This window comes from Microcaecilia unicolor, chromosome 10, assembly GCF_901765095.1.
Source record: "Microcaecilia unicolor chromosome 10, aMicUni1.1, whole genome shotgun sequence".
NCBI lineage: Eukaryota > Metazoa > Chordata > Amphibia > Gymnophiona > Siphonopidae > Microcaecilia > Microcaecilia unicolor.
The window spans coordinates 36,097,675-36,123,158 of NC_044040.1; the positions used below are offsets into that span (position 1 = coordinate 36,097,675).

General features: G+C 44.3%; 1 protein-coding gene across 1 annotated transcript in view; it reads left to right on the top strand.

Annotated features, from left to right (window-relative positions):
- PRKAR2B (protein kinase cAMP-dependent type II regulatory subunit beta) overlaps nucleotides 1–25,484 on the top strand; it is a 129,543-nt gene that overhangs the window by 96,596 nt on the left and 7,463 nt on the right. The window contains exons 5-9 of the mRNA XM_030216469.1: nucleotides 2,202–2,308; nucleotides 9,323–9,476; nucleotides 17,029–17,130; nucleotides 17,214–17,288; nucleotides 22,481–22,546. Of these exons, the coding sequence (XP_030072329.1) occupies nucleotides 2,202–2,308; nucleotides 9,323–9,476; nucleotides 17,029–17,130; nucleotides 17,214–17,288; nucleotides 22,481–22,546 (504 nt within the window). The remainder of the gene's footprint in view (nucleotides 1–2,201; nucleotides 2,309–9,322; nucleotides 9,477–17,028; nucleotides 17,131–17,213; nucleotides 17,289–22,480; nucleotides 22,547–25,484) is intronic.

The following is a 25,484-nucleotide window of genomic DNA, read 5'->3' on the forward strand; positions in this document are numbered from 1 at the left end:
GTTTATTTTCAGCACTAAGTGGGCATTTTCAGCAGAAATAACCAGTTAAATGCTGGAGATAACCAGTCATTTTCTGCGGATTTTAACTGGTTATTGCTGCTGAAAATACCCAGATAGTGCTGAAAATAAACTTGGTGATGTTGGGGGAAGTTCTGGGGGCATGACCAGTTAAGTCCCGATATTTGGAACTTAACTGGCCAGGCTTAGCAGCCAAATAAGGACACATAAAAAGCAGGCCTATCTTTGCCTGCTAAGCCAAGGCCAATGAAGTCTGAATATCAACTTAACCAGGCATATGCTAGCCGGCATTGAAAAACCCGGATATTTAGTGCTGGTCACTGAAAATGGCCTGGCATTGAATATCCAGGCTGAACGCCAGCAGCGGGCAGTCAAAGCACTGCCTACCACTGGCTGAATATCAGAGGGTTAAGCTTTAGCAGCCAACCTAAAACCAGATATTCAATGCCAGTGCTTAGACATGGCCTGGCATTGAATATCCAGAAATACAGCCTGCGATGGATATAAAAACGATGGCTGCCATCAGCTGAATAGAATTTGAGATTTAATTTATCTGTAAGAGTGCGAGGAGTCATTATGGACTCTCATTTAACCATGGTAATCAATAGAAATAGAATAAAATAAAACAAGGAAAAGAAAATAAGATGATACCTTTATTAATGGACTAAGTACATTTTTTCTTCGTCAGATCGAAATAAGCAAATCTCTCTACTCATTTAACCATGAAATACCATATAAACAAATTGACCCAAAGTGTCTTTCACAAGTTAAAAGTGATCAAGGGGCTCATTTTTGAAACAGAAAAAATGTCCAAAGAGCGGCACAAAATGGCATTTGGACGTTTTATTTGCCAAAACGTCCAAATCGCTCTTTTTGACATATATTTTAAACACATTTTTCTATGTAGTTTGTCTGCAGTGTATACAAACCACATAGGGCCATGCCCATGGCATATTGGGGGGGGGGGGGTGGGATTTTGGTGTTCCCAAAACCTGGACGTTTTTCTGCCATAATGGAATAAAACAAAAACATCCAGGGCTACAATTTACATTTTTTGGTCTAGACTGTTTTTATCATGAAAAAGGTGCCCTAAGTGACCAGATGGCCACTGGAGGGATTAAGGCATGACCCCCCCCCCCTTTACTTCCCCACTGGTCACTGACCCTCTCCCACCACCCAAATGTGTGAAAGAAACAGTACATACTAGGTTCTATGACAGCATTAGATGTTTGGGCAGTTGTGTTGGAGCAGCAAGCAGGTCCCTGGAGTAGCCCAGTGGTTGGTGCAGTGCACTGTAGAGAAGGGGGCCCAGGTCCATATCCTACTCTAACTGTTACACTTGTGGTGGAAAGTTTGAGCACTCCAAAAACAACCAAAAATTCAGTGTACCCACCTGCAGCCATACGGGCTATTGTAGTGGTGTACAGTTGGTACAGTAGGTTTTTGGTGGGTTTTGGAGGGCTGACCTGGGACTTTTTATATGATGTCCACTGCAGTGCCCCCTTGGGTGCCCCACTGCTCTACTGGGATGTTAGTGTGACCAGTCTACTAAGAATGCTGGCTGCTCCTACATCCCAATGGCTTGATTTTGTGCATTTTTCACTTGGATGTTTTTTTTTCCTGAAAATGATCCAAAAAGATAGCCACACTGAGCACAACATCTAGCAAAGGGCCATTTTTGAAACAAAAAGATAGGCATTTTTCTGTTTTGAAAATGGGCATATTCGCTACTGGATTTTTGAACGTTTTCCATAAAACATCTAAAGTTGCATTTAGACGTTATATCGAAAATGCCCCTTCATGTGTGTTAAATTTTTTTTTTTTTTACCTAACCATCTAACGTTACTTATTCAAGCTACTGTATTGTCCTCTTTGGACTATTGTCATCTTTTGTTTGTTGAGTGCACTGAAAGATCTTTTCTACGCTTACCAAGTTTTGCAAAACGTGGCAGCCAGATTGTTATTTAATGCCGATTGAATGAAAAGAGAAACTCTTCTTTTAATCAAACTTCACTGGTTGCCTGTATAGACACAGTATTTTTTTAAAATGTGTACAGTAGTTTTTAGAATTGTACAGGTCGCCAGTGAAGTTTGATGCTTCACTAAACTCTAGGAGTCTAAAACGAGGGTGACTAGGTCAGGGGCTAATCAGCCTGCAGGCTAACATTTTCCTCTCCTTGCAGGAACAGATGTCTCAGGTGTTAGATGCCATGTTTGAAAAACTGGTAAAATGTGAGGAACACGTCATTGATCAAGGGGACGATGGAGACAATTTTTATGTCATCGACAGGTAAACGTTCTCTCTTCACCTTAAAGCAGGGACGTAGCTAGGTGGGGCCATGGGGGCATGGGCCCCCACAGAGTTAGCCCTGGCCCCCTCTACTTTTGACCCCCCGCCACCAACCCTCCCCCACCACTTTCGACCCCACATCCCGCCACCGTCGCCGACCCTCCCCGTCCGCCGCTGAAGTCCTCTTCAGTTCCGGAATGTGCAGAACGTCAGGAGTCAGGACTGACGGAAACAGATCAACGAATGCGCCGGAGTCCGGCACTAAAGAGGACTGGGGTTGGGGACCCCTGCCAGCAAAGGTACCTGACGATGGTGGGGAAGGGATGGCGGCGGAGGTAGGGGGGGGGTCAAAAGTGGCGGGGGAGGGGCAGTGGCGCGGGGGGGGGGGTCGAAAGTGGTGGGGGTGTTGGCGGCACCGGGGGGGGGGGGGTGCTAAAATGTGCCCCCTCACCTCGGGCTCTGGACCCCCCCTCCCGCTGAGGTCTGGCTACGCCCCTGCCTTAAAGCATCTTCATACTGCTAAAAGTCACTTTCTGAAACTGAGATCCCTTGTGTTCCATGTCCTATGACCATCAAATGATACTTGCTTAGCTTTCTAAATAAAGCCATCCTTATGCTACTACCTATTGAAAATTAAGAGGGTCAATATTGTAAAGCACTTACCAGATAACAGCATCTGCCATCCGAATAAGTGCTGCTGACCATGATTTTTAGAGGCGCTATCACAGAAAAAATGCTTAAGCAACTATTCTATAATCTGTGCCTAAAGTTCAGCACAGTTTATAGAACAGCGCTTATGTGTAGGGGTCACGCATAAATTTAGGCGCATTTATTTACACCAATAAAAATGCTCCACCTAAATTTACGCTCAAAACCTCCTTTTTCTTTAATTGCTTGTATAGCTCGAATCCACGCCCACGTTCCACCCCGAAACACCCATGACCCCCCCCCCCCCATTTCCATGACCCCTTTTTCAGGACGCACATAAAATTTAGACATGGATCACGTACCTAAATTTACATGTATAAATGCCAATGAAATCTAATTTGAGGCAGTGATGCTAATTGGCTTGTTATTCAATTAATAGAATCAGGGGGTTTATGCGGGCTGCAAGTCTATTCTATAATGCCAGTGGAGATCCTGGGGGCAGCAGTGATCCTGGGGGGCAGCAGTGGCAGCGTTGATCCTAGGGGGGGCGGCAGTCCTGCCCCGGGACCTCGGCGGCCCTGCTCTTTACTACCTCCGAAGCTGCTTCCCTAGGTGATTGCCTAGTCATGTCTAAGGGTTGGGCCAGCCCTGTGTCCAGTGTAGCTATATCTCAGATTCAAAGATGGGAACTAGGCTTCATGAAATGTTCACACAGCTCTTTGATTGTTTCATCTTTTTAAAATGAATATTAAACTGATACCATGGTGACATGACTGGCTGAATGAATACCCTCTGCTGTTGTTATTTTTTTTTAAGGCATAAGGACTGTTTGCTAAAGGATTTCCTACCATTTTCTGCCCATATGGCAACATTTTTTTTATAAAGCAACTGTACTGTATCAAAATCATATGTATTATAAATTTGCCACGTTCAGTATGAAGTTCCCTGCATCAAAAATGCAAATCTGTCTGATTTGTATGCAAGATGGAATCAAAGGAATACAGAATCTCATTACTGAGCTGCAGATCTGTTTTATTTATATGTAGAAATTTCTCCCAGGCCTTTTTTTCATTTATTTGGGGACAAATAGAAAAGACAGTGGAAAGGCAGATATTCAGAAAATATTGAAGTGCTTAAATCAATCAGGTTTCCTGTTTGGATTTAAGCCACTGAAAAGGGACGGCTTCCAGAGCAACAGCTGCCGTCCATATATCAGGATGTGCTGACAGGTCTGTTCAGTGTCTTAAGTTATAGTAGGCAATTGTCACAAAGAAACAGTGCATGTTTCCTACTTTCCTGGGAACTCATGTTACTGTTTACCTCATTCTGTACAACCTTTTCAGCTCCATGTACACCTAGATGAACTGAGATTTATGGTAGAACACCCATTTCCTGGAGTAGTAAAAGCATTTTTAAACAAGTGTGGAAAAGCATTTGGAGCATGGTTCATCAAATTTTTTCCAGTCCCTCTGCGTGTATGTATGTATGCTTTTGGATGCCCACATATTTGTATGTATCTTCATGTCTGTGTTACTTCTGTGTGTAGAGGCATGTGTGTGTCTCTGACCTGGAGGGGTGAGGGGCAGGGCCGCCGAGAGGGTGGGGGCAAGGGGGACAAAATTCCCCGGGCCTGGGCCTCCAAGGGGGGCCCTGCGCCACAGTCCCCTCCACCCACCCCCCTCCGTCCACCACCGGGCCGGGCCCCCCCTGAAACACGGAGCGAAGTCGAGGTGAGGCGCTATGATTTGAATTCAGGGGGGCCCAGCCCGGTGGTGAACGGAAGGGAACGGGTGGAGGGGAGGCGGCGGGGGCAGGGGCGTGGCCCCAGGGGCGGCCTTGCCCCGGGGCCGGCCCGATCTCTTGGTGGCCCTGGTGAGGGGTGGAAATAATAATATTAAAATGAAACCAAGTGTGATAATTTATCTAACCATTACATATCATTGTCAACAAACTTCGAACGATGCATTGTAGTTTTAAACCACAGGGTGCCACTGTAGCAAGGCTTCAGGTATCTCCATTCATCTCTACCACTAGGGGGCCATACACATACTGTCCAATATTCATCGCTATTTAACCGGTCAGGAGTAGGGAGCCCTTTTACTAATTTGGAACTACTGCCTGGCTACTGCGAGCCCTGAGCTGTAATTTCATTTTTTACGTGCGTCCGATATGTGTGGCTGAAAATATTTTTTATTTTCTACCGTGTGGCACTAACCAGGCGGTAATTGGCAGTGTATGCGTGCTGACGATTACTGTCCGGTTAACACGTGAGACCTTACCGCTAAGTCAATGAGTGGTGGTAAGATCTCAGGCCCAAAATGGACGCGTACCAATTTTATTTTGCTACACATCCATTTTCAGCCAAAAAGCCTTTTTTGCAGGTGCGCTGAAAAATGGACCTGCGTGTGTCCAATACACACGTCTACACCAGCGCAGGCCAATTTTTGGCACACCTTAGTAAAAGGACCCCTAGGTGTAGGTGTCAACATACATAGCAACCATTACGAAAGGTGTACCATTTAATCACTAGATTTTAAGGTATAAGTTACAACAACAAAAAAATTAAATACATATCAGAATCACTAAGAGCACCCCAGCTGGAGGGAAGGGGTGTGTGTGGCATGTTGGAATCATTTCCAACCCCGCTGTGCATATATGTCTGTCTGCATGTGTGTGTGTGTATATGTGTTTATATGCATGTTTGTCTCAGTGTATGTGTCTGTTTGTGTATTTTTATATATATGTCTGTATGGCCGTGTGTGTTTGTGAGTGTGTGTGCATGTGTTATGTGCATAATTTGTATTTATAAGTATGTGTCTGTATTTTTGTATGTATTAGGGGTTCTTTTACTAAGGTGTGCTAACGATTAACACACACTAAATGATAAGATGCTACCAATCCTGGGACAAACAGTGGCTTTCCCTGTACCCATCTCAATAACAGACTATGGACTTTTCCTCCAGGAACTTGTCCAAACCCCCCCCCCAAAACCAAGATATGCCAACCACTGCCACCATACCCTCCAGTAGCGAGCTCCAGAGCCCAACCATTCCCCAAGTGAAAAACTGTTTGCCTTAAAATTATCTCCATGCAGCCCCACTGAGTGTCCCTTGGTCCCTGCTCCCTCCGAAAGAGTGAAAAATCGACTCACCCCCACCCGCCCTAAACCAAGGATCCTATAGACCTCAATCCACATGAAAGAAAATAGATAAATTCAATTTTTTAAAAACCCCCAGTGGGCAGAAAGTGGTTTATTATACAGCTGACATCCTACCAAAGGTTGGGGGTATAGGCACTTGCAGAAGGATATTGTTCAAAATGTCAACAAAATGGAGAGCAGATGGTCTGAGACTGCTGAATATTTATTTGTCTCAATCAACTCTGCGGCAAAACCGATTTACTCATATCACCCCTCTCCTCAGGTCACTTCACTGGCTTCCAATCAGATACCGCATTCAATTCAAGCTTCTCCTTCTTACCTACAAATGCATTCAGTCTGCTGCCCCTCACTACCTCTCCTCCCTCATCTCCCCCTATGTTCCCGCCCGTAACCTCCGTTCACAGGACAAATCCCTCCTCTCTGTACCCGTCTCCAACACCGCCAACTCCAGGCTCCGCTCATTCTGCCTCGCCTCACCCTATGCTTGGAACAACCTTCCTGAGCCCTTACGCCAAGCCCCCTCCCTGCCCATCTTCAAGTCTTTGCTTAAAACCCACCTCTTCAATGCTGCATTCGGCACCTAACTATTACCGTTCACTAAATCCAGACTGCCCCAATTTGACCGCCCCTATCGGACTGTTCGTTCACTTGTCTCTTAGATTGTAAGCTCCTCGAGCAGGGACCATCCCTCTATGTTAAATTGTACAGCGCTGCGTAACCCTAGTAGCGCTTTAGAAATGTTAAGTAGTAGTAGTAGTTCAAAATGTCAACAAAATGGAGAGCAGATGGTCTGAGACTGCTGAATATTTATTTGTCTCAATCAACCAGGATGTTCAAGTGGACTTCCATTACACTTTATTTTCAATCTACAGGCACTCATTAGTTTGATAAATTGTTATGGAACCATGATTAGAAAATGATTTCCACTTGTCATTGCAGAGGAACTGGAAGGATCTCTTTGCTTCACTCCTCTCTGTGTTTAAAAGGACCCAATTTTTCCTCTAAATTTCACAAATGTTCAGTGAATAATGAATACAATACTGCCAGCAAAATCTACTGCTTTTGCCAGTTTCTTTTGAGCCTTTTGCTACTGTTTCATGGCAATGGGTTAATAAAGACTCACAATTATTTAGTTTATCTGTGACTGAAAGAGGGGAGATATGATACAGGTCTATAAAATAATGAGTGGGGTGGAACAGGTAGATGTGAATCGTTTGTTTACTCTTTCCAAAAACACTAGGACTAGGGGGCATGCGATGAAGCTACAAAGTAGTAAATTTAATACGAATCAGAGAAAGATTTTCTTCACTCAACATGTAATTAAACTCTGAAATTCGTTGCCAGAGAATGTGGTAAAGGCGGTTAGCTGAGTGGGGTTTAAAAAAGGTCTGGCCAGCTTCCTAAAGGAAAAGTCTATAGACCATTATTAAACTGACTTGGGGAAAATCCACTGCTATTTCTGGGATAAGTAGCATAAAATGTATTGAACTTTTGGGGGATCTTGCCAGGTATTTGTGACCTGGATTGGCCACTGTTGGAAACAGGATGCTGGGCTTGATAGACCTTCGATCTGTCCTAGTATGGCAACACTTAAGTACTTAGGATTCTGAATGGAGTCTTGCTACTCTTTAGTGTTCTAAACGGAAAGTTGCTATACACTTTGAAATTCTGCATGGAATCTTGTTATTCTTTAGAATTCTAGAATCTTGCTACTCTTTGGGGTTCTACATGGAATGTTGCTATTGTTTGGGTTTCTGCCAGGCATTTGTGACCTGGATTGGCCACTGTTGGAAACAGGATGCTGGGCTTGATGGACCTTTGGACTGTCCCAGTGTAGCAATACTTATGTACTTAACTTGCATTTTGATGTTCAGAAAATGTGTCTGTTATATCAGGAGGAGAAGGGGGAATAGCAAACAAACCAGTCTTTCCCCTTGTCCTCCAAGTTTCCTAGTAGCTAATTCTGTGGAGCCTCTTGACTATCCCATTCTTGAAAGGCCTTTGGTGCTATTTTGGGGCTTATTTTTATTGTTGTTTATGCTTTGACTCTCTTCTGCTGCTGCATTGGACAAAAAGTTGATCAGTTATCAAGAAATGTTGTCAGAGACCAAGAAAATGTTGCAGAAACATATAGAAATATTTCCAATTGTGCTGGATATCATAGGTCTGATTAAAAGCAGTTTCCAAACACACCATGATTAGCTGCCCACACACATAGAAGGAAGCGCTCTCTTGGCATGACATAAGCATAAAAGCAATAATTAGCAGAAAGTTTAAGAAACTGAGATCATACCCAACATAGATTGGCTTAGGAGTGAAATTCACAACCATCACAGTATCTATCTACAAAGCTAACCCATTTGAGGGGCAATTGCATAACAGGGTGCCACCATTATAGCATACTACATTAAGTTGGCATCAACATACCTACATTTAGGCATTCCCACGTATGCCAGGTATATAGCTGGTATGAATATGTGCACCTAAATGTGGCATCTTAGCGTGTTGCTTACAATTTTCTCTAAGTTAGTCACCTAAATGGGAGCCCTGAATATGCCTCACCCATTCTTCTCCCCGGTGAATGCCCCATTTGCATTTAAGTGGAGAAGTAGCCTAATGGGCAAGTCACTTATCCATGCATTGCCTCAGATACAAAAAATTTAGATTTTTGTGATCACTAGAGACAAAGAAAGTATCTGCATATAATAAATATAACAGAGTAACATAGTACATGATGGCAGATGAAGACCTGTATTGTCCACCCAGTCTGCCCAACAAGATAAACTCATAGCATAAGGCATGATGTGATAAGATATATGTATACTTGATCCATGGGCTTCTCACCTTTGTATGTTTCTCCACCAACTAGACTTGTGGGAGGAGATGGAGAAGAAGGTGCAACCCAAAAACTGAAGCTCATTGACACATTCTCTTCCACTTATGAGTCCTCAGATGTTCCGTTTGGTCTAAGAAAGCTCCATGAAATTCACAGTCATCCTCTCCACCCTACACCCCAGGAGGCTTAAGTTTGGATTGTCTCTGGCTATAGTGTATTGTACCATTGTCCTACCACAGAGCAGGACCAATGGTTTTACATTTGGTTTTCTTTTGTTTTAATTGACGCTGGTCTCAAGTCAGATTTTTCTCACTTTTGTCATGATATATCATCTCATGGTTAACATAGTTCAACTATATTTTATTCACAGGGGAACATACGACATTTTTGTCAAGTGTGATGGTGCAGGAAGGTGTGTTGGTTCCTATGACAACCGTGGAAGCTTTGGTGAGCTGGCTTTGATGTACAATACACCAAGAGCAGCCACTATAATTGCTACCTCTCCTGGTGCTGTATGGGGTTTGGTAAGTAACATCTTCTAAAGAATATAGACTCTCCAGTCTTAGATGAAGATAGCTCTTGTTTATTATTATCTACTGTAACACTGGACAAAATCAAATAAATTGTTAAAACACCACTTGTGATGTCGGATCCGAGTGACATTTACAATATAGTGTCTGAAAACACTGTAATTGTTCACGCCTTGAGACAACTATGCAGCGAAACTCTGGCCACAGTCAGTGTTATTGTTAGTAACAGCGGACGAGCACTTTATTTTTCTTGAAAGCTAAGTTGTTTTTGACTTTCTCATTATTGCATCACTTTTTTAATTGTAGATCCAGTGAAATTGAATACAACAAATGATGTTTTTTAACAATTTTTTGGAAGGTTTTTTATGCTTGTGATGAGAATGTGACCCTCGTTAAGTCCTCTTTACCAATTTTCAGCTAAAATATCGGCAATGAAAAAACCCGCTTAAGCGGTATTCTCAGGGCTTTTTTTGAGGGGGTACTGAGTACTGGCACCTTTTCCATTGCTAAAATTGACCCATGGTCCCCAAGTTTTAATGAAAGAGCTCAATCTCTACACACCAATTCTGTCATAGATTTTGTGACTGGTTGCAGAGGCCCTGGCTATTGGGGGCGGGTCCCTCAGTAATCACACCTCCCCTGAAGGGTGGCCTGGCATTTGAGTACCGGCACCTTTTTTTGCTAGAAAAAACACACTGGGTATTCTATAAATCATGCCTAAAGTTTGGCGCAGTTTATATAATAAGTGCTTAAGCAGAGAGGTAGCACATAAATGGAGGCATTGCCATTTGCACCAACGAAAATGTGGTGCAAATTTCTGCACCTAAATTTCTGCACAGAGCACTGTTATTCTATAATTATGTGCGGAACTCAAAACCACACCCCTGATTCACCCTGAAACGCCCATGACCCTCATATTTCTGTGCCCCCTTTTTCAGGCCTCACGTAAATTTCAGGCACAGATCCCACATCTACATTTACGTGCATGTCCCAATTAAATCTAATTAGTGCCAATAACTGCTTATTAAAAAGCCAATTATTGGCACTAACTGGCTCATTATTCTATTAATTTGCACACACAATATTTGGCAGTTTTTCTAGAATCAGGAGGATAGTGTGCACAAACGGGAAAACAGGACACTTTAGCAAATCCTGTAGTAAGCCTTTTTCATTTAGTGCACCTTAGTAAAAGGACTCCTTAATTACTATTAATGTTAATTACTGCTTATTTTTTTTGTTTTAATCTTTTACATTTATGATCTTTCTCTCAGTTCGTGATTTCCTTTTTTTTTATAAATAGTTGAATACATTTAATTGAAACCTAGGTAATCTTTTGTGTCTTCCCTTTATCCCCTCCCTTCCTTGTTAGTTTTTGTAAACTGCTTAGGGATTTTTTTTATTATCATTATTTGCAGTATATCAAATAAAGGTGAATAGTGAAATGTAAATGTATACAATTGTGTTGCAGAATCACTGTAGAATCTCAAGCAAGGTGTCGCAGAATCTCTAACCCATGCCACTGAATCTAGCATTAATCTGTGGTAGGAAAGTGGAAACCTTGAATATACCATTCAGTGAGATACTTTGCAGCATTACAGTCTGCTGGCTTTTCTCCTTCTAGCTTCCAGAAATTATAGGTCGATACCATATATCACATGAGATGAGGAAAACCCTTAATTATTAGGCTATGTTTAATTTAATTTAATACAGGTGTTTAAAGCCTACTTCGGTTCTCCAAAGGGATTGAGGCTACTTACTTCATACAGTATAAGAAAACACATTTACATTAAAAGCATACTGTTTTCCTAATAAAAAGCTGTCCTACCTAACAACATTTCCAAATAAGCATTTCAAAAGATTTGAAGACAACATCACTCATTTCACAGCTAAAGGTTTGATTAGTTTTAAATGAAGATTTCACATTGTTCATATGTTTTCTGTTTTGTGTGTGTGAGTTTTCATACTTTTGTGTTTTTTGTGCATATTGAATGCACGGAGAATTTTTTTTTTTGCACACACCTTAAGGGGTCTTTTTATTATGACGCACTAACATCATCAGAGTCTAGACCCTACAGGGCATAGATGGGGGGGGGGGGGGGAGTTGGTAACAGGGGAAGAGGGGAGTGAGACTATAGTACTCTGGCAAGTCTATGGTAAGAGGTCTAGTAATGCTATTGGGGGGACGGGGGAGGAGGGAGGGTTATCGGAGGGATAGGAGAAAAAATGTTTAAAAATATTTTTGAATGTTGATTAATGTTAAGTGTTTACATACAGCATGGTTTGTTTGTGGAATATATACAGTGCGATGTTTTGAGCAGATGTATAATGCTGACATTTCAATAAAAATCGTTTAAATCTACTGTGACGCACTAACAATTAGCCTGCACTAAGGGCCCCTTTTACAGAGCGGCAGTACCGCTCACTCTTCCAGGACTACCGCCAACCCAACGCAGCCTCCAGCAATAGTCCTGCCCCGAGTGCACGCCATTTCCAGGGAAAAAAGAAAAACCCCGGAAATGGCTTGCACGATGGTAACCTGGCGGTAATCGCAAGGCCCTTTTTCTTGCAGCTTGGTAAAAGGACCCCTAAATTGCATTTCACCCTATTATATTCCTATGGGCTGCTAATCATTAACACGCATTCAATCGTTTAGTGTGCTTTAGTAAAAGGACCCCTGCACTTTTAAACATCATAGGGACTGTTAATCATTTTCATTCAGAACAAAAACTGTCTCAATAGTGAATCAGTATTTTATTTTGATTGAAGGTGTTGCGAGTTTTTTCATATTTTAATTACTGCTAGAAACAAAGCTTATCAGCGCCCCCTTGTGATTCAACTTAGCTGTTTTAATATAGCAATATTTTGCATTTTAATGACTTCTTTTGCCAAGAATCAAGAATCTTTTAGTTTTTCATGCCTAGAAAGAAAGCCGTATAACGAAGAGCATTTTTTATTCTAAAAAATCTCTTAGTATATTCTTACCTCAGGTTTCATACGCACTATGGAAACTTAGCTCATCTGAACTGCCTTAAAATCATTCTCATTTTACCATTATACCAGAGCTTCCTAAACTGTGGATCGGAATCCTAAACGGGGTCACAACCTAGGTGAGCTCTTCATAGGTGAATAATTATTCTGCACCTCCAGGGGTGGGCCACACAATTTTATTTGGCTGCAATCGTGGGGTCACAGCCACAAAAAGATTGGTTAGTGCTGCATTATACTGTGTCTGATTCAGTTCATTATGACAGTGATCTCCTAGGTGTCTTCCCAGGGCCTCTTGAAGAGCTGTGACCAAATCCTGGGACTTCAAACATGCGTGGGATAAACATAAAGGAATCCTGCTTAGAAGGAATGGATCCTAAGGAGCTTAGCTGAGATTGGGTGGCAGAGCCGGTGGCGGGAGGCGGAGATGGTGCTGGGCAGACTTATACGGTCTGTGCTAGAGCCGATGGTGGGAGGCGGGACTGGTGGTTTGGAGGCGGGGATAGTGCTGGGCAGACTTGTGCGGTCTGTGCCGGAGCCGGTGGTGGGGGGCGGGGATGGTGGTTCGGGGGCGGGGATGGTGCTGGGCAGACTTATACGGTCTGTGCCCGGAAAAGGACAGGTACAAATCAAGGTAAGGTATACACAAAAAGTAGCACATGTGAGTTTATCTTGTTGGGCAGACTAGATGGACCGTGCAGGTCTTTTTCTGCCATCATCTACTATGTTACTATGTTACTATGTCATGAAAAAAAGAAAGGAAATTGCGCTAAATGATTGGTTCAAATGTTGTTGTTGTTGTTGTTGTCAGAAGCATAGACAGGTTGTGATGCCAGGGGGAGCGGAGAGGCTCGCGTGCGCACTGCGTAGGTGTGACAAACCACCTGAAAAATAGGTGCTGTCCGAAGTCCGTTTGGGGAAGCGGTCGCTCCCCTGGTGCTCCACCTAGCTACGCTTCTGGTTGTTGTTATTACAAATGTATAGCCTGCTGTATCCAAGGGTCACAGCATGTTACAACCAAACATATATAATAAAATACATAATATCAAAAATCACATCAGAAAATACAATATCTGACAAATCAACGAATGCAGAAGAATTACAGAGTGTGGTGAAGGATCCCTCCGTTCCTCTCAGAAAAACTCTGGCCTAAGTTTTCTATATGATATTCCACTTAGGTACAATTCCCTGTAATCCTCAAGGTATACCCTCCGACCTGAGGTACGTCAGCAGTACTATTTCAGCACAGCTCCCGAGATATCCGCCAGGGAAATTATCCCAACGGTTTCAAGAATGCAATCCCAAAAACAAACTGTTTAGAAAAGGTAGTTTTTAATAATGCAGTTCCAAAAGCAAAGCAATTCAGGAATCTCCACAGCTTCAAAAATGCAGTTCATAAACCAACAGGACATGAATCTCAGCAGTCCCAATGATGCAATTCAAAATAAGTAATCCAAAAAGCAAAAAACATTCCACAAAGAAAAACCAGCAGTTCAAAGAAAACAAGCACTTCCAAACAGGCAGTTCAAACAAGCAGTTTAGAAATCCCATCAGCAGTTCAGAGGCAGAGAGCTCCCAGGGGTCCCCTCTCTCCTCTGGCCAGCTCTATCTCCTGGCTTCCTCCCACTTGACCCCGTTGCTCCCTGGCTCCTCCACGATAGCCACTGCCTTCCCTTGTTTACCAAGACCCCGCACCAAGCGGTTACCTGCTGTCTGAACCTTTTACTTGTGGCTCTTTCCAGAGCTGCAATCTCCATCGGCTCCTCTTGCCTCACTTCTCTCCTTTTCTTCCCCCTTCCATTCCATGGGCTCCTCGCCCCACCCATTCCCCAGCTGATCCTCCTCCCCCTGATTAGCTCTGCTTAGAGGCTCCCCCTCCATTCCTGGCCTCCCCTCCGTGTCTTGGGTTTCACCTTTACCTTCCTTTCCCTTGGGCTCCACTGGGGGCTGCTGGGATAGGAAGTCTTTGATTCTGTTGTAAGACTTCCTCAAGGGCTGCTGGGAATTGTAGTTTTTACCCTGCCTCCAGCCCTCTGGGGAAAATGATCTATGCTTTCTCCTGACATGTGGAACTCCCTGAGCTAAGAATCTGGGTTGTCCCCTCCTCTGGGCCTTATCTTCTCCTCCGCCGGTGCCCGTTTCCTCCTGGCTGGGTTCCTCCATCCGTGATAAAGCATCCACATTTCCCCAATCGCCTACCTAGGCGATGCTCCACCGAGTAACAGTAGTGCCAGGTACCACGGCATTAAACGGGCATTGCTATTTTTCATTTATTTAAGCCACTTCAGGGGCGCATGGTCCGTTACTAGTTTAAATTCCCGCCCCTCTAAATAGACCTGGCAGGCTTGGACCACCCACCGGATAGCTAGACATTCTTTCTCAATGGTTGAATAATTAGTCTCAGAAGGCAGTAGCTTCCTACTCAGGTACAGTATTAGATGTTCTTCCTCTTGATGTTCCTGAGACAACACCACTCCTATCCCTACCCGTGAGGCATCCGTTTGCAAGATAAAGTCTTTAGAGAAATCGACTGCTTTCAGCACTGGCTCCTGACACAAGGCTTTTTTCAGGACATCCAAGGCCTGTTTCTCCTCCTATCCCCACCTCAACTGGTGCGGGTTCCTACTCTTCAGCATGTCAGTGAGGGGGGTGGACAGGGTGGAAAAGTGGGGAATGAACCTTCGATGATGCCCAATAGGTCCTAAAAAAAACCCTCAACTGTTTTTTGTACCGGGTTGGGGAAACTCCTGTATACTTTTGACCTTATCTAAAAGTGGCTGCACCTCCCCTTGACCCCGCATCGATAACACAGCCTGTCCTGAGCTCTGCCCCTTTGCTCTTTCCCGAGCCCAAAGACCTTGGGACAGGGAGGGGATAGCCCTACCTCAGGTAGTCCACCCTTAACCTCAGGAGTAGCAGGCCTCGGGAGGCTCGAAGAGATGAGGCTTGCTTCTACCCTTCCTGGGTCCCTCCCTGGCCTACCCCAATGTTGGGCCTCCATACAACACTCCAGGCCTAATACTGCCTCCTCCAAGATCTTGCACCCACTCCTCACTACCAATACCCTTATGTCCCCAGGTACAGACTGTAGGAATTGTTCTAACACCACCTCCTGCAGTATATCCGTAGTTGTACGCCTCTCAGGTTCTAGCCGCCTCTTAGCCAGGTCCAACAACTTGGTCGCCAGGGCCCTAGGGGATTCCTCTTTGCTCCATTGGGTGGCCCTAAATTGTCTGTCCTGAGCTCCTCCCCTTTGCTCTTTCCTGAGCCCAAAGACCTTGAGACAGGGAGGGGATAGCCCTACCTCAGGTAGTCCACCCTTAACCTCGGGAGTAGCAGTCCTTTACTAGGACTGTGTGCCTAAATGTATAATCAGAGGAGTTGATATTCAGCATGGTTTAAGCAGGTAGGAGCACTCCTACCCATTTAAATTATGCTGAATGGGCTGACCCGACAGTATCACAAAATATCGGCTCTGACTATCATGGCATTCTGTGGTTAGAGCTAGGGCAGTCAGAGGACAGAGTCAGGGAGGAGCTGGGAATTATGGGGCACCAGTGATTTTCAGTGTTGATGTCTGCATAGCTAACCGGGCAAGTTGGACCACAGAAAAGGCAGTCCCAACTGCCCCATTAGCTATGCAAGTAAGGCAGGGGTTCCCAAACTTTTTCGGTTTGCGGCACCCCCCCTCCCCAGCCACATAGGTCTCCGCGGCACCCCACCCCTGGAAACATGGGTCTCCTCACCCCCCGGTCTGGCCACATGGGTCTCCACACACCCCCGCCACATAGGTCTCCCTTTCCCTGCAGCCCCCTCCTCTCATAACACCATACTTTCCCTAAATCCAGCATTGCTCCTACTTTCCTTCCTGCAGGTCCAGGATCCCCCCTCCCCCGCCATATAGGTCTCCCTTTCCCTGCTGTCCCCTCCTCTCACACCAGCACACCTTCCCCAAATCCAGCATCGCTCCTATCTTCCTTCTTGCAGGTCCAAGATCCCCACCACCACCACTTAGGTCTCCCTTTCCCTTTCCCTGCAGCCCCCTCCTCTCACACCAGCACACCTTCCCCAAATCCATCATCACTCCTACCTTCCTTTCTGCAGGTCCAGGATTTCTGCTGCTTCCTTCTCCTTTCCCCACCGCCACTGCAGCGCTTATAGCTTACATTTTTAGGCTGTCCACGATTCACACAGGCACCCTGGTGCCTTCCCAGCATGCCAAGTCCAGCCCTTTCTGATGCAACTTCCTGTTGTGAGGGCCGGACACTTTCCAGATGTTGTCCCTTTATCCCATTTGTGTAGAGGTATTTCATGCTTCACTTACCTGAGGGCTTGTAATCAGGGGGCTTTGGTCACCCTGCTCCAACAGTTCTAGTTTAAAGCCCTGTTCAGTAGGTTAGCCAGTCTGCTTCTGAAGACACTGTTTCCCTTCTTTGATAAAAGCATCCCATAGTCCAGGAAGCCAAAATGCTATGGTTTGCACATCTGGAAGATCTCAAAAGTAGGTTTACTGCTAATGTTTTTTGCTTTTCTTTTTTTAATCTTTGTCTTTTTGCTACAGGATAGAGTAACCTTCCGAAGAATCATTGTAAAAAACAATGCCAAAAAGAGAAGAATGTATGAAAATTTTATAGAGTCATTGCCATTCCTTAAATCTCTAGAAGTAAGTAATTTATCAAGCTACTCTGATTGGTAACCAGCTAATTCCTTCAAAAATATAATTATTTCTGTCTTTTCTTCCATTAGCTTTCAGAGCGCATGAAGGTAGTAGATGTTATAGGGACCAAAATATACCGGGATGGTGAACAAATCATTGCTCAGGTGAAGTCTTTTTTTCCTTTTGTTCAGAGTACAAATTGTCTGTACAATAAATCCACAATTTATTTGTGATTGAAGGTGTTGTCAGCGCTGTTCCCTCTAAGTTGAGCAGGAGTCGTCCACCTATAGTTCTACCAGTAGAGGGCGATGTTTCACTATCACATTTTCAATAGTGAAAGACAGGCAAGCTCTGCAGAACTCCAGGGAACCTGCCTGTCCCTAGTGATAGAAGACACAATATTGAAGCCCCCCACTGGCAGAAATGCAGGTTTTAGAATTCACATAGGTGTGTCAAAGGGCTCTAATGCTGGGTGCAGAGCCATAATGCAGTGTTAAATAAGTCACTTTGTGGTCATCTTTCCATGTAAGTTGATCCCTAGCAGTAGTACCACAAGACTACCGCTAGGGGTCACCAGTTCCATTTTGGATCCTGGTGCCAGCAAGGGCAAGAGCAACTGGAGTTCACTCCTGCCTGCCCTCTAGACCCCAGGGAATTTTAAAGGTATGAGTGAGAGGATCCTTCAGGACAGTGGGGAGCCTGGGTGGCAGGGGTCACTACTTGATTGGGAGAGGTGTACAGGAGTCTAATGGAGCAGCCTAATGGGTAGTGCAGTGGGCTGAGAACCTGGGTAACTGGATTCAATTCCCATTGCAGCTTCTTGTGACCCAGGGCCGGGGCAAATCACTTAACCCTGCATTGCCCGAGGTACAAAAACAGATTGTGTGCCCAGTAGGGGCAGAGAAAGTACCTGCACAGATTATGTAAAACTGCTTTGGTTGTACTACTGAAAGATAGTATATCAAGCCCATTACCCTTTGCCCTTCAACATGTTGCTGGCCTCTTTAAGAGACAGGCAGGATAACTCCCCCCCCCCCCCCCCCCCCCCCAAATGATTAAAATGTGAAGTTTAAATTATGCTACATATTGTGAATTTGCTTTATTCTCAGTGCATGTATTGAATATTTAACTTGGAGCTGTTGACATGATATGGAATAAAATATTTGCAATGCAACAGTTAAGCAGTTTCTCAGCTATGACTTATTTGTGTCCTTTGTATAACAGCCAAGCAGTTCTCAGCTGTGTCATGAGTTTTTGACACAATTAACCTTGATTTTAAAATTTTACCTACCCATCTTTGTACTCAGTGGGTTGTACTACTACTGTGCCCTAGAATTATACATATGTAGTTCTTGGAGAGTTTTACTAGCAGGCTTATTTTTGAAAGAGAAGGGCGCCCATCTTTCGACACAAATCAGGAGATGGGCGTCCTTCTCCCAGGGTCGCCCAAATCGGCATAATCGAAAGCCAATTTTGGGTGTCCTCAACTGCTTTCCGTCGCGGGGATGACCAAAGTTCACGGGGGGGTGTCGGAAGCATAGCGAAGGCAGGACTGGGGCGTGCTTAACACATGGGCGTCCTCGGCCGATAATGGAAAAAAGGGTGTCCCTGACAAGCACTTGGCCGACTTTATTTGGTCCATTTTTTCTTGTGACCAAGTTTCAAAAAGGTGCCCGAACTGACCAAATGACCACCGGAGGGAATTGGGGATGACCTCCCCTTACTCCCCCAGGGGTCACTAACCCCCTCCCACCCTAAGCAAAAACCTTTAAAAATATTTTTTGCCAGCCTCAAATGTCATACCCAGCTCCCTGACAGCAGTATGCAGGTCCCTGGAGCAGTTTTAGTGGGTGCAGTGCACTTCAGGCCCATCCCCCCCCTACCTGTTACACTTTTGGTGGTAAATGTGAGCCCTTCAAAACCCACCAGAAACCCACTGTACCCACATCTATATGCCCCCCTTCACCCGTAAGGGCTATGGTAGTGGTGTACAGTTGTGGGAAGTGGGTTTTGGAGGGGTTTGGGGGGACTCAGCACACAAGATAAGGGAGCTATGCACCTGGAAGCAATTTCTGAAGTCCACTGCAGTGCCCCCTAGGTTGCCCGGTTGGTGTGCTGGCATGTCAGGGGGACCAGTGCAGTACTAATGCTGGCTCCTCCCATGACCAAAGGGCTTGGATTTGGTCATTTCTGAGATGGGCGTCCTCAGTTTCCATTATCGCCGAAAACCGGGGACGACCATCTCTAACGACGACGACCAATTCTAAGGTCGACCTAAATGTTGAGATTTGGGCGTCCCTGACCGTATTATCAAAACGAAAGATGGACGCCCATCTTGTTTCGATAATATGGGTTTCCCCGCCCCTTCGCGAGGACGTCCTGTGAGGAAAACGTGGGCGCCCCATTCGATTATGCCCCTCAATATTCCCATTCCAACCACAATACAGCAGGTAGCTGTAACAGTTTAAAAAGCGCAGCTTTCTTAAGTGACTTTGGACCCTAAATAACTGTCAGTGTGCAAGGGTCAAGGTGGGGGATGATGAAACGCCCTTTGTGAAAGCCTATATATCTGTCTAACTCTTATACATTTTTAACATGCATGGAAAACTTTTATTAGGGCATGTGACATTTCTGGAAAGCAAGACAATAAAACTACATACTTATCCTCTCAGATTCACGCTTTTCGTTTCACTATGCTACTGGTATATTTTCATTTTCCACCTGATTTTTAAAGGCAACATAGGCACTTAGGAGCCTTTGTAAAAATGGATTCCCAGAAGCAGCCCAAATAGGACGAGATTCAGTAAATTCCGCCCAAATTTTGACAACAAAAAAAAATGTGCGCTGAGCACTTGCTCTGAGTTAAGCACCGTTTATAGAATAGCGTGTAGCGCCAGGAACTTGGGCGTGAGGATTTACACCAGCTAAAACCTGGTGTAAATCCTTGTGTGTTAATTCTATAATACTGTGGGCATCTTTAAGGTTTAAAGATTTGCACACGCATTTTTATAGAATAGCACTTAGCAAGATGCACATGCAAATCCAAATTGTTGCCATTTAATGCCAGTGACTGATTGTTAGCAGCCATTTATTGGTGCTAATTGGCTCATTACTCAATTAAATTGTGCATGCAAATTGGGCGCACACACAAATTTGCGTGTCCAACTTTGGACGCCATATGTAGAATCCAGGGGACAGTGTGCAAATGCCAGTGTCCATATTTACACCTCCTCTGAAGATGGAGTAGACATTTTCATGTATTCTACACATGTTTCCTGTGTATTTTATAAAATAGGGACGCACATCGCATCTATGCCTCCAGCAATGCCTGTGTGCTGTGGGAATAATTCTATAAGAAGCCGCCTGGTTTTAGGCAGCAAGAATGCATGTAAATACCAGTATTCTAGTCATCTATGTGCTGTGGTAACGTGAACAAAGGCGGACCCTAGAGCCAGGATAAACCGGAGCCACCCAATGGGTTAAGGTGAACAAAATAATATTTATTGAAGGTGTCATGTAGGGGTCCTGTTCCATTCACAGGTGGGGGAAGAACAGTAAACATAAAAGTAGTCCGTAGATATAAGAATGTCCTTTTGTGGCCTGTTCTGGTAGGGTCACGGTGTGCATGACTGTCTCTCAACAAAGCAGCATGAGCTGCTGGGGTCTGGTCTAGCTGTCCAGAGTTACCAGCACAATCTTTACCAGTTAGCATAAGCCGGCTGCATCAGGCCAGACCAAAGAAATCTAGTTGTAAGGTTCCAAGTTGAACTCAGCCTACCTGGCTGTTGTGGCTGCAATTCACAGATATATGGTGGAGGCATATACAGTTGGGCATCGCTGCTTCCCTCACCTAGCTGTGTCCTGAGCTTTTATACTTCCTGGACCATTCCCTCCTGGCTCCACCCCTCCCATGTCTTTTCTCCCTGGGTGGCTCTGACACTTTGAAGGAGTTCCATCAAGGAAGAGGGTCAGCATCCTATAGATTCCCTCACACGTGCATAAATGACCATTTTCCAGCTAAAAACTATACTGTAAATACACATCAGTCCTCAATTATCATGTACTTTACACAGTTGAACATTCATATGGGCGGAGCATACAATTCAATGGTGTAGCCACAGGTGAGGCCCACCCACTTCGGATCAGACCCACCTAGCAGTGGCACACATCCTTGGTATAGCTTGCCAGCTGAAGATGTCCTCTGCCCTGGGACGTTTGAACACTTGTGAAGTCAGCTGTGCACTTCCAGCTGCCGACACTGGCAACCCCGTGCATTCTCAGTTCAGACGACCCAGGGCTTCCAGCAGAGGACATCTGGCGAGGCTTGGAGATCCCCTGTTATGCTGTGTTGTTAAGGGAAATGGGACTTGATATACCGCCTTTCTGTGGTATTTTGTAAGCGGTTTACATATATGCAGGTACTTATTTTGTACCTGGTTAACTGGCATAATTATGGTGATATTAATAATAACAAACAGATGACAAAAGCTTCACTGAGGGAATCTAGGATCAGCAGAATTTAGTCAGACACATTTTATTGCAGGTATCTGTATTGCTTCGGTATTGCAGCCTGCTCACTTGATTACCACAGACTGCTCACAGAATAAAATACTACAGATTCTTTTAGATTCGTATTGGGTAAATGAAACTCTTTATTTGCACTTTAATTGGAGAGTGTATAAGTCATTATTGTTACTGCATCACAATGATTAAGAAATACACACACTAATCGAGTACATTACTTAAGGAAAGCTATAGAAAAGTAAAATAAGAAAGATATTTATATATATACATACATCATCATCACTGGTCAGGAATTACATCATTCAGGCCCTTATCTCATCAGCTGGGAGGCCCATTGCAGCGAAAGCCTGAAGCGTCCAGACCAGGAACAAGTCTTTTCTGCACGATGCGTCCACCCATAGAATGAGCCCCAAGGCTCTGCTGCAAAAAGCCCCCTTTTTAAGCTAAAACTTATCCAGAAATGTGCATGAGGATGCCTTCATACTCTCTAGGTTCAAGAAAACAAACCACTGGCCAGGTGAATTATTTGCCAAACCTCAAGAGTACCCGCCCCCCTTCTGCACAAGCTGGCTTCAGGGACATACATTGTTCTTAAGAGGTGCCTTATCTCATACATTGTTCTTGAGTGTGCCTTATCTTATACCAGCCTGTTTTTTGAGATATACCAGGAAAGTCACTTTTGGGTCAAAGACAGGGGATTTTAAAAATGTATTATCGATTAAAGCAAGACTGAAAAGCAGTTTTTAATATTTTGCATCACAGTATGAAGGGGGAGATTCAAATGTAAGACTAATTCTATAACTACTAGCTTAAATTTTTTTTTTAATTTCAGGGTGATGGAGCCGAAAGTTTTTTTATAATTGAATCTGGAGAAGTGAGAATTACCATGAAAAGTAAGGTAAAAAAAATAAACAAAACAGTCTATATATCATTTAACGTCTGACTTCTGGGAGGCCATATATTTTCCCCACCACATAATGGCATCCAGAAGCTAGGCCTCCCAAGGCATTACAAGTTGCAGCTCCTTGTTATGTCTGATATGTACTTATTAAGAAACCAGAAAGTAATTGAACAACAAAAGTCCCACAGGTCAAGTAGCAATACACAAAAAAGTAGGAGCAGTGGAAGGCCATTAGCACCCATAGAAGCCAACTTTTCAAAATGATTGGGGGTGCTGAAATTTTTTTTAACAGGTGGTGCATTATCCCCTCCCCCTCATCCCCCTCCCTCTCCCCGACCCCCCTCCCCCATCTCCCTCACCCCCGCCCCCGCCCCCTCTCCCCTCCACCTCCCTCCGAGTTCCAGGCCCCCCTCCCTCCCTTCAAGTTCCAGGCCCCCCTCCCTCCCCTCTCTCTCTCCTTTTCCTCCCCCTCCCTCTGAGTTCCAGGGTCCCCCCTCCCTCCCTCCCAGTTCCAGGGTCCTCCCTCCCTCCCTCCCAGTTCCAGAGTCCCCCTCCCTCCCTCCCTCCCTCCCATTTCCAGGGTCATCGTCCCTCCCTCCCTCCCTTCCAGTTCCAGGCCTCCTCCCTCCGAATTTTAAAAATCATCCTGACTTATCTCATCGGGGTTACGGCGGCCGGCAGTAGCGGTAAAAAGCGTGCAGGCTCGGCACTTCAGTTTTCCCTTCTCTGTCTCTCAGCTCTGGTCCCGCCCTCATTTCCTGTTTCCGCAAGGGCGGGACCAAAGCTGAGAGACAGAGAAGGGAAAACTGAAGTAAGTGCCGAGCCTGCATGCTTTTTACCGCTGCTGCCGGCCGCCGTAACCCCGACGAGGTAAGTCAGGATGATTTTAAAATACGGAGGGAGGGGGCCTGGAACTGGAAGGGAGGGAGGGAGGGACAACGACCCTGGAACTGAGAGGGATGGGGACCCTGGAACTGGGAGAGAGGGAGAGAGGGGGGACGCTGGAACTTGGAGGGAGGGAGGGAACGAACTTCCGGTGGGTGAATATTGGGGGTGCTGGAGCACCCACAGCACCCACGGAGTCGGCGCCTATGTTAGCACCAAACTAGCACCCGCATTAGTGCATGCCGAATGCTCAGACACTGAGCATGCCAAAGATCAGCTCAATTAGCATGCTAATGTAGTTAAATGCATGGTAATGATCTCACTTCCTATTCCCTCCCAATGCTCAGAGAACAGCACATAAAACAAAGCTGCCTTACTGCTTGCTGTAAAATATAATGCCAGCTCAGAGCAGGCATTATGGGGTTGGAAGACAGGATTTTATGGTTCTTTCTCTAAAATCTGCAGGATTTTGGTCGCGGAAGGAAGCCCATGCAAGCTCCTAAGTACTAGAAGTGAGAAACAAATCTGCGTGAGTCCGTGCAACCCGAAAGTGAAAGCACACATTAGCACCTGTTTCCTGTGTTTAAATATAAGCTTTCTAAGTTAACAAAAAAATTGAAAAGCTTATATTTATAAAAGCAGAAAACATGCCAATGTGTGCTTCATGTTCGGGTTTGCCTGGCGCATGCACATAGGAGATGCACTTACCGTGCTAATTCTTCTGTGCCTGCACCAAGCACGTTCCCCCTCCCCCCCTTCCTTTTACTTTAACAGTGTGCAAATAATTTGCATACCATTTCCTGTGAGCATTGGTGAGTTAATTTTCTGCACTGTTCCAGCTGTATTTTTTCAGTGCTGTTGGCTTACTGCAGGTTTTCTGAGCATCGGGGCATCTGCATCTAAGGAAAAGACTTGGATAAATCAAAGCTGGAAAATCCAACCTGTCCAGCCCAGTTGGTTGATATGACTTTTTATTTTTTAACCTGGCAGTTTCATCTTCGCACTTCCAATTCAGTCACAGGGACTGAAAATTGGCGCTTAGAGCTTTCATTCACAACTATCTAAGGTTTCCCCCCCCCCCCCCCCAAAATGACAGGAAAAAAACAGAAATTTCAAGGTCAGTATTCAAAGCCAGAGGGTCCTGCCCAGTTAAATTTATTTAATATTTATTATGACAGTTCTACCCCGCATTTTCCCAATAAAGCTCAGGTTCAATACAGCTTACATAATAAATTAAGAAGAAGCATTACAAGACAATTAATATTAATACAAGAATACAACTATTTAAAAGAATTCTTTTCATATTAGCTGAACACAGATCTAAAGAAGTGGGCTTAAGTAAACTTCTAAACAACATATAATCGACTGAGTGTCTGATATACTTGGGTAATGAGTTCCAGAGTTCGTTACTTTGGTAAGAAAAATTAGCATTATGGATAGTTTTGTAGGTTAAGTTTTTACAAATTGGGAAATGCAATATGAGAAATTCTCTAGATGATGAGGTGGCATTTTGTGGTGATAATGAGATCTATCCTATAAGATGGTAAGATGCCATAAAGAATCTGATGAACAAGAGCACAGAGCTTAAATGAAATTCTTTCATTGATAGGTAACCAATGTAGATCCTTAAGAAGAGGAGATGCCTTAATATAACATGTCGATCTATATGTGTCTGTACACACGAACCTTATTCTACCAGAACATTACTTTATTTGTTCATACCGGAATTGGCGAACGCCTTTCCGGTACTAAGTAAGCCACATTGAGCCTGCAAATAGGTGGGAAAATGTGGGATACAAATGTAACAAATAAAATAAATATATAAGGCGAGCAGCCATGTTTTGAGTAGTTTGCAGTTTTCTTAGAAGACTCCGCTTAATATCTGCATCAATTGAATTGCAATAGTCAAATTTAGTTAAGACTAATGAGTGAACTAAAGTGCGAAAGACTGATCTTGAATAAAATGGTCTTAATCTTTTAAGTTTCCACAATGAATTAAAGACATTTGAGACTACTTTGGAAATTTGGCAATCAAAAGAAAGAAACTGAT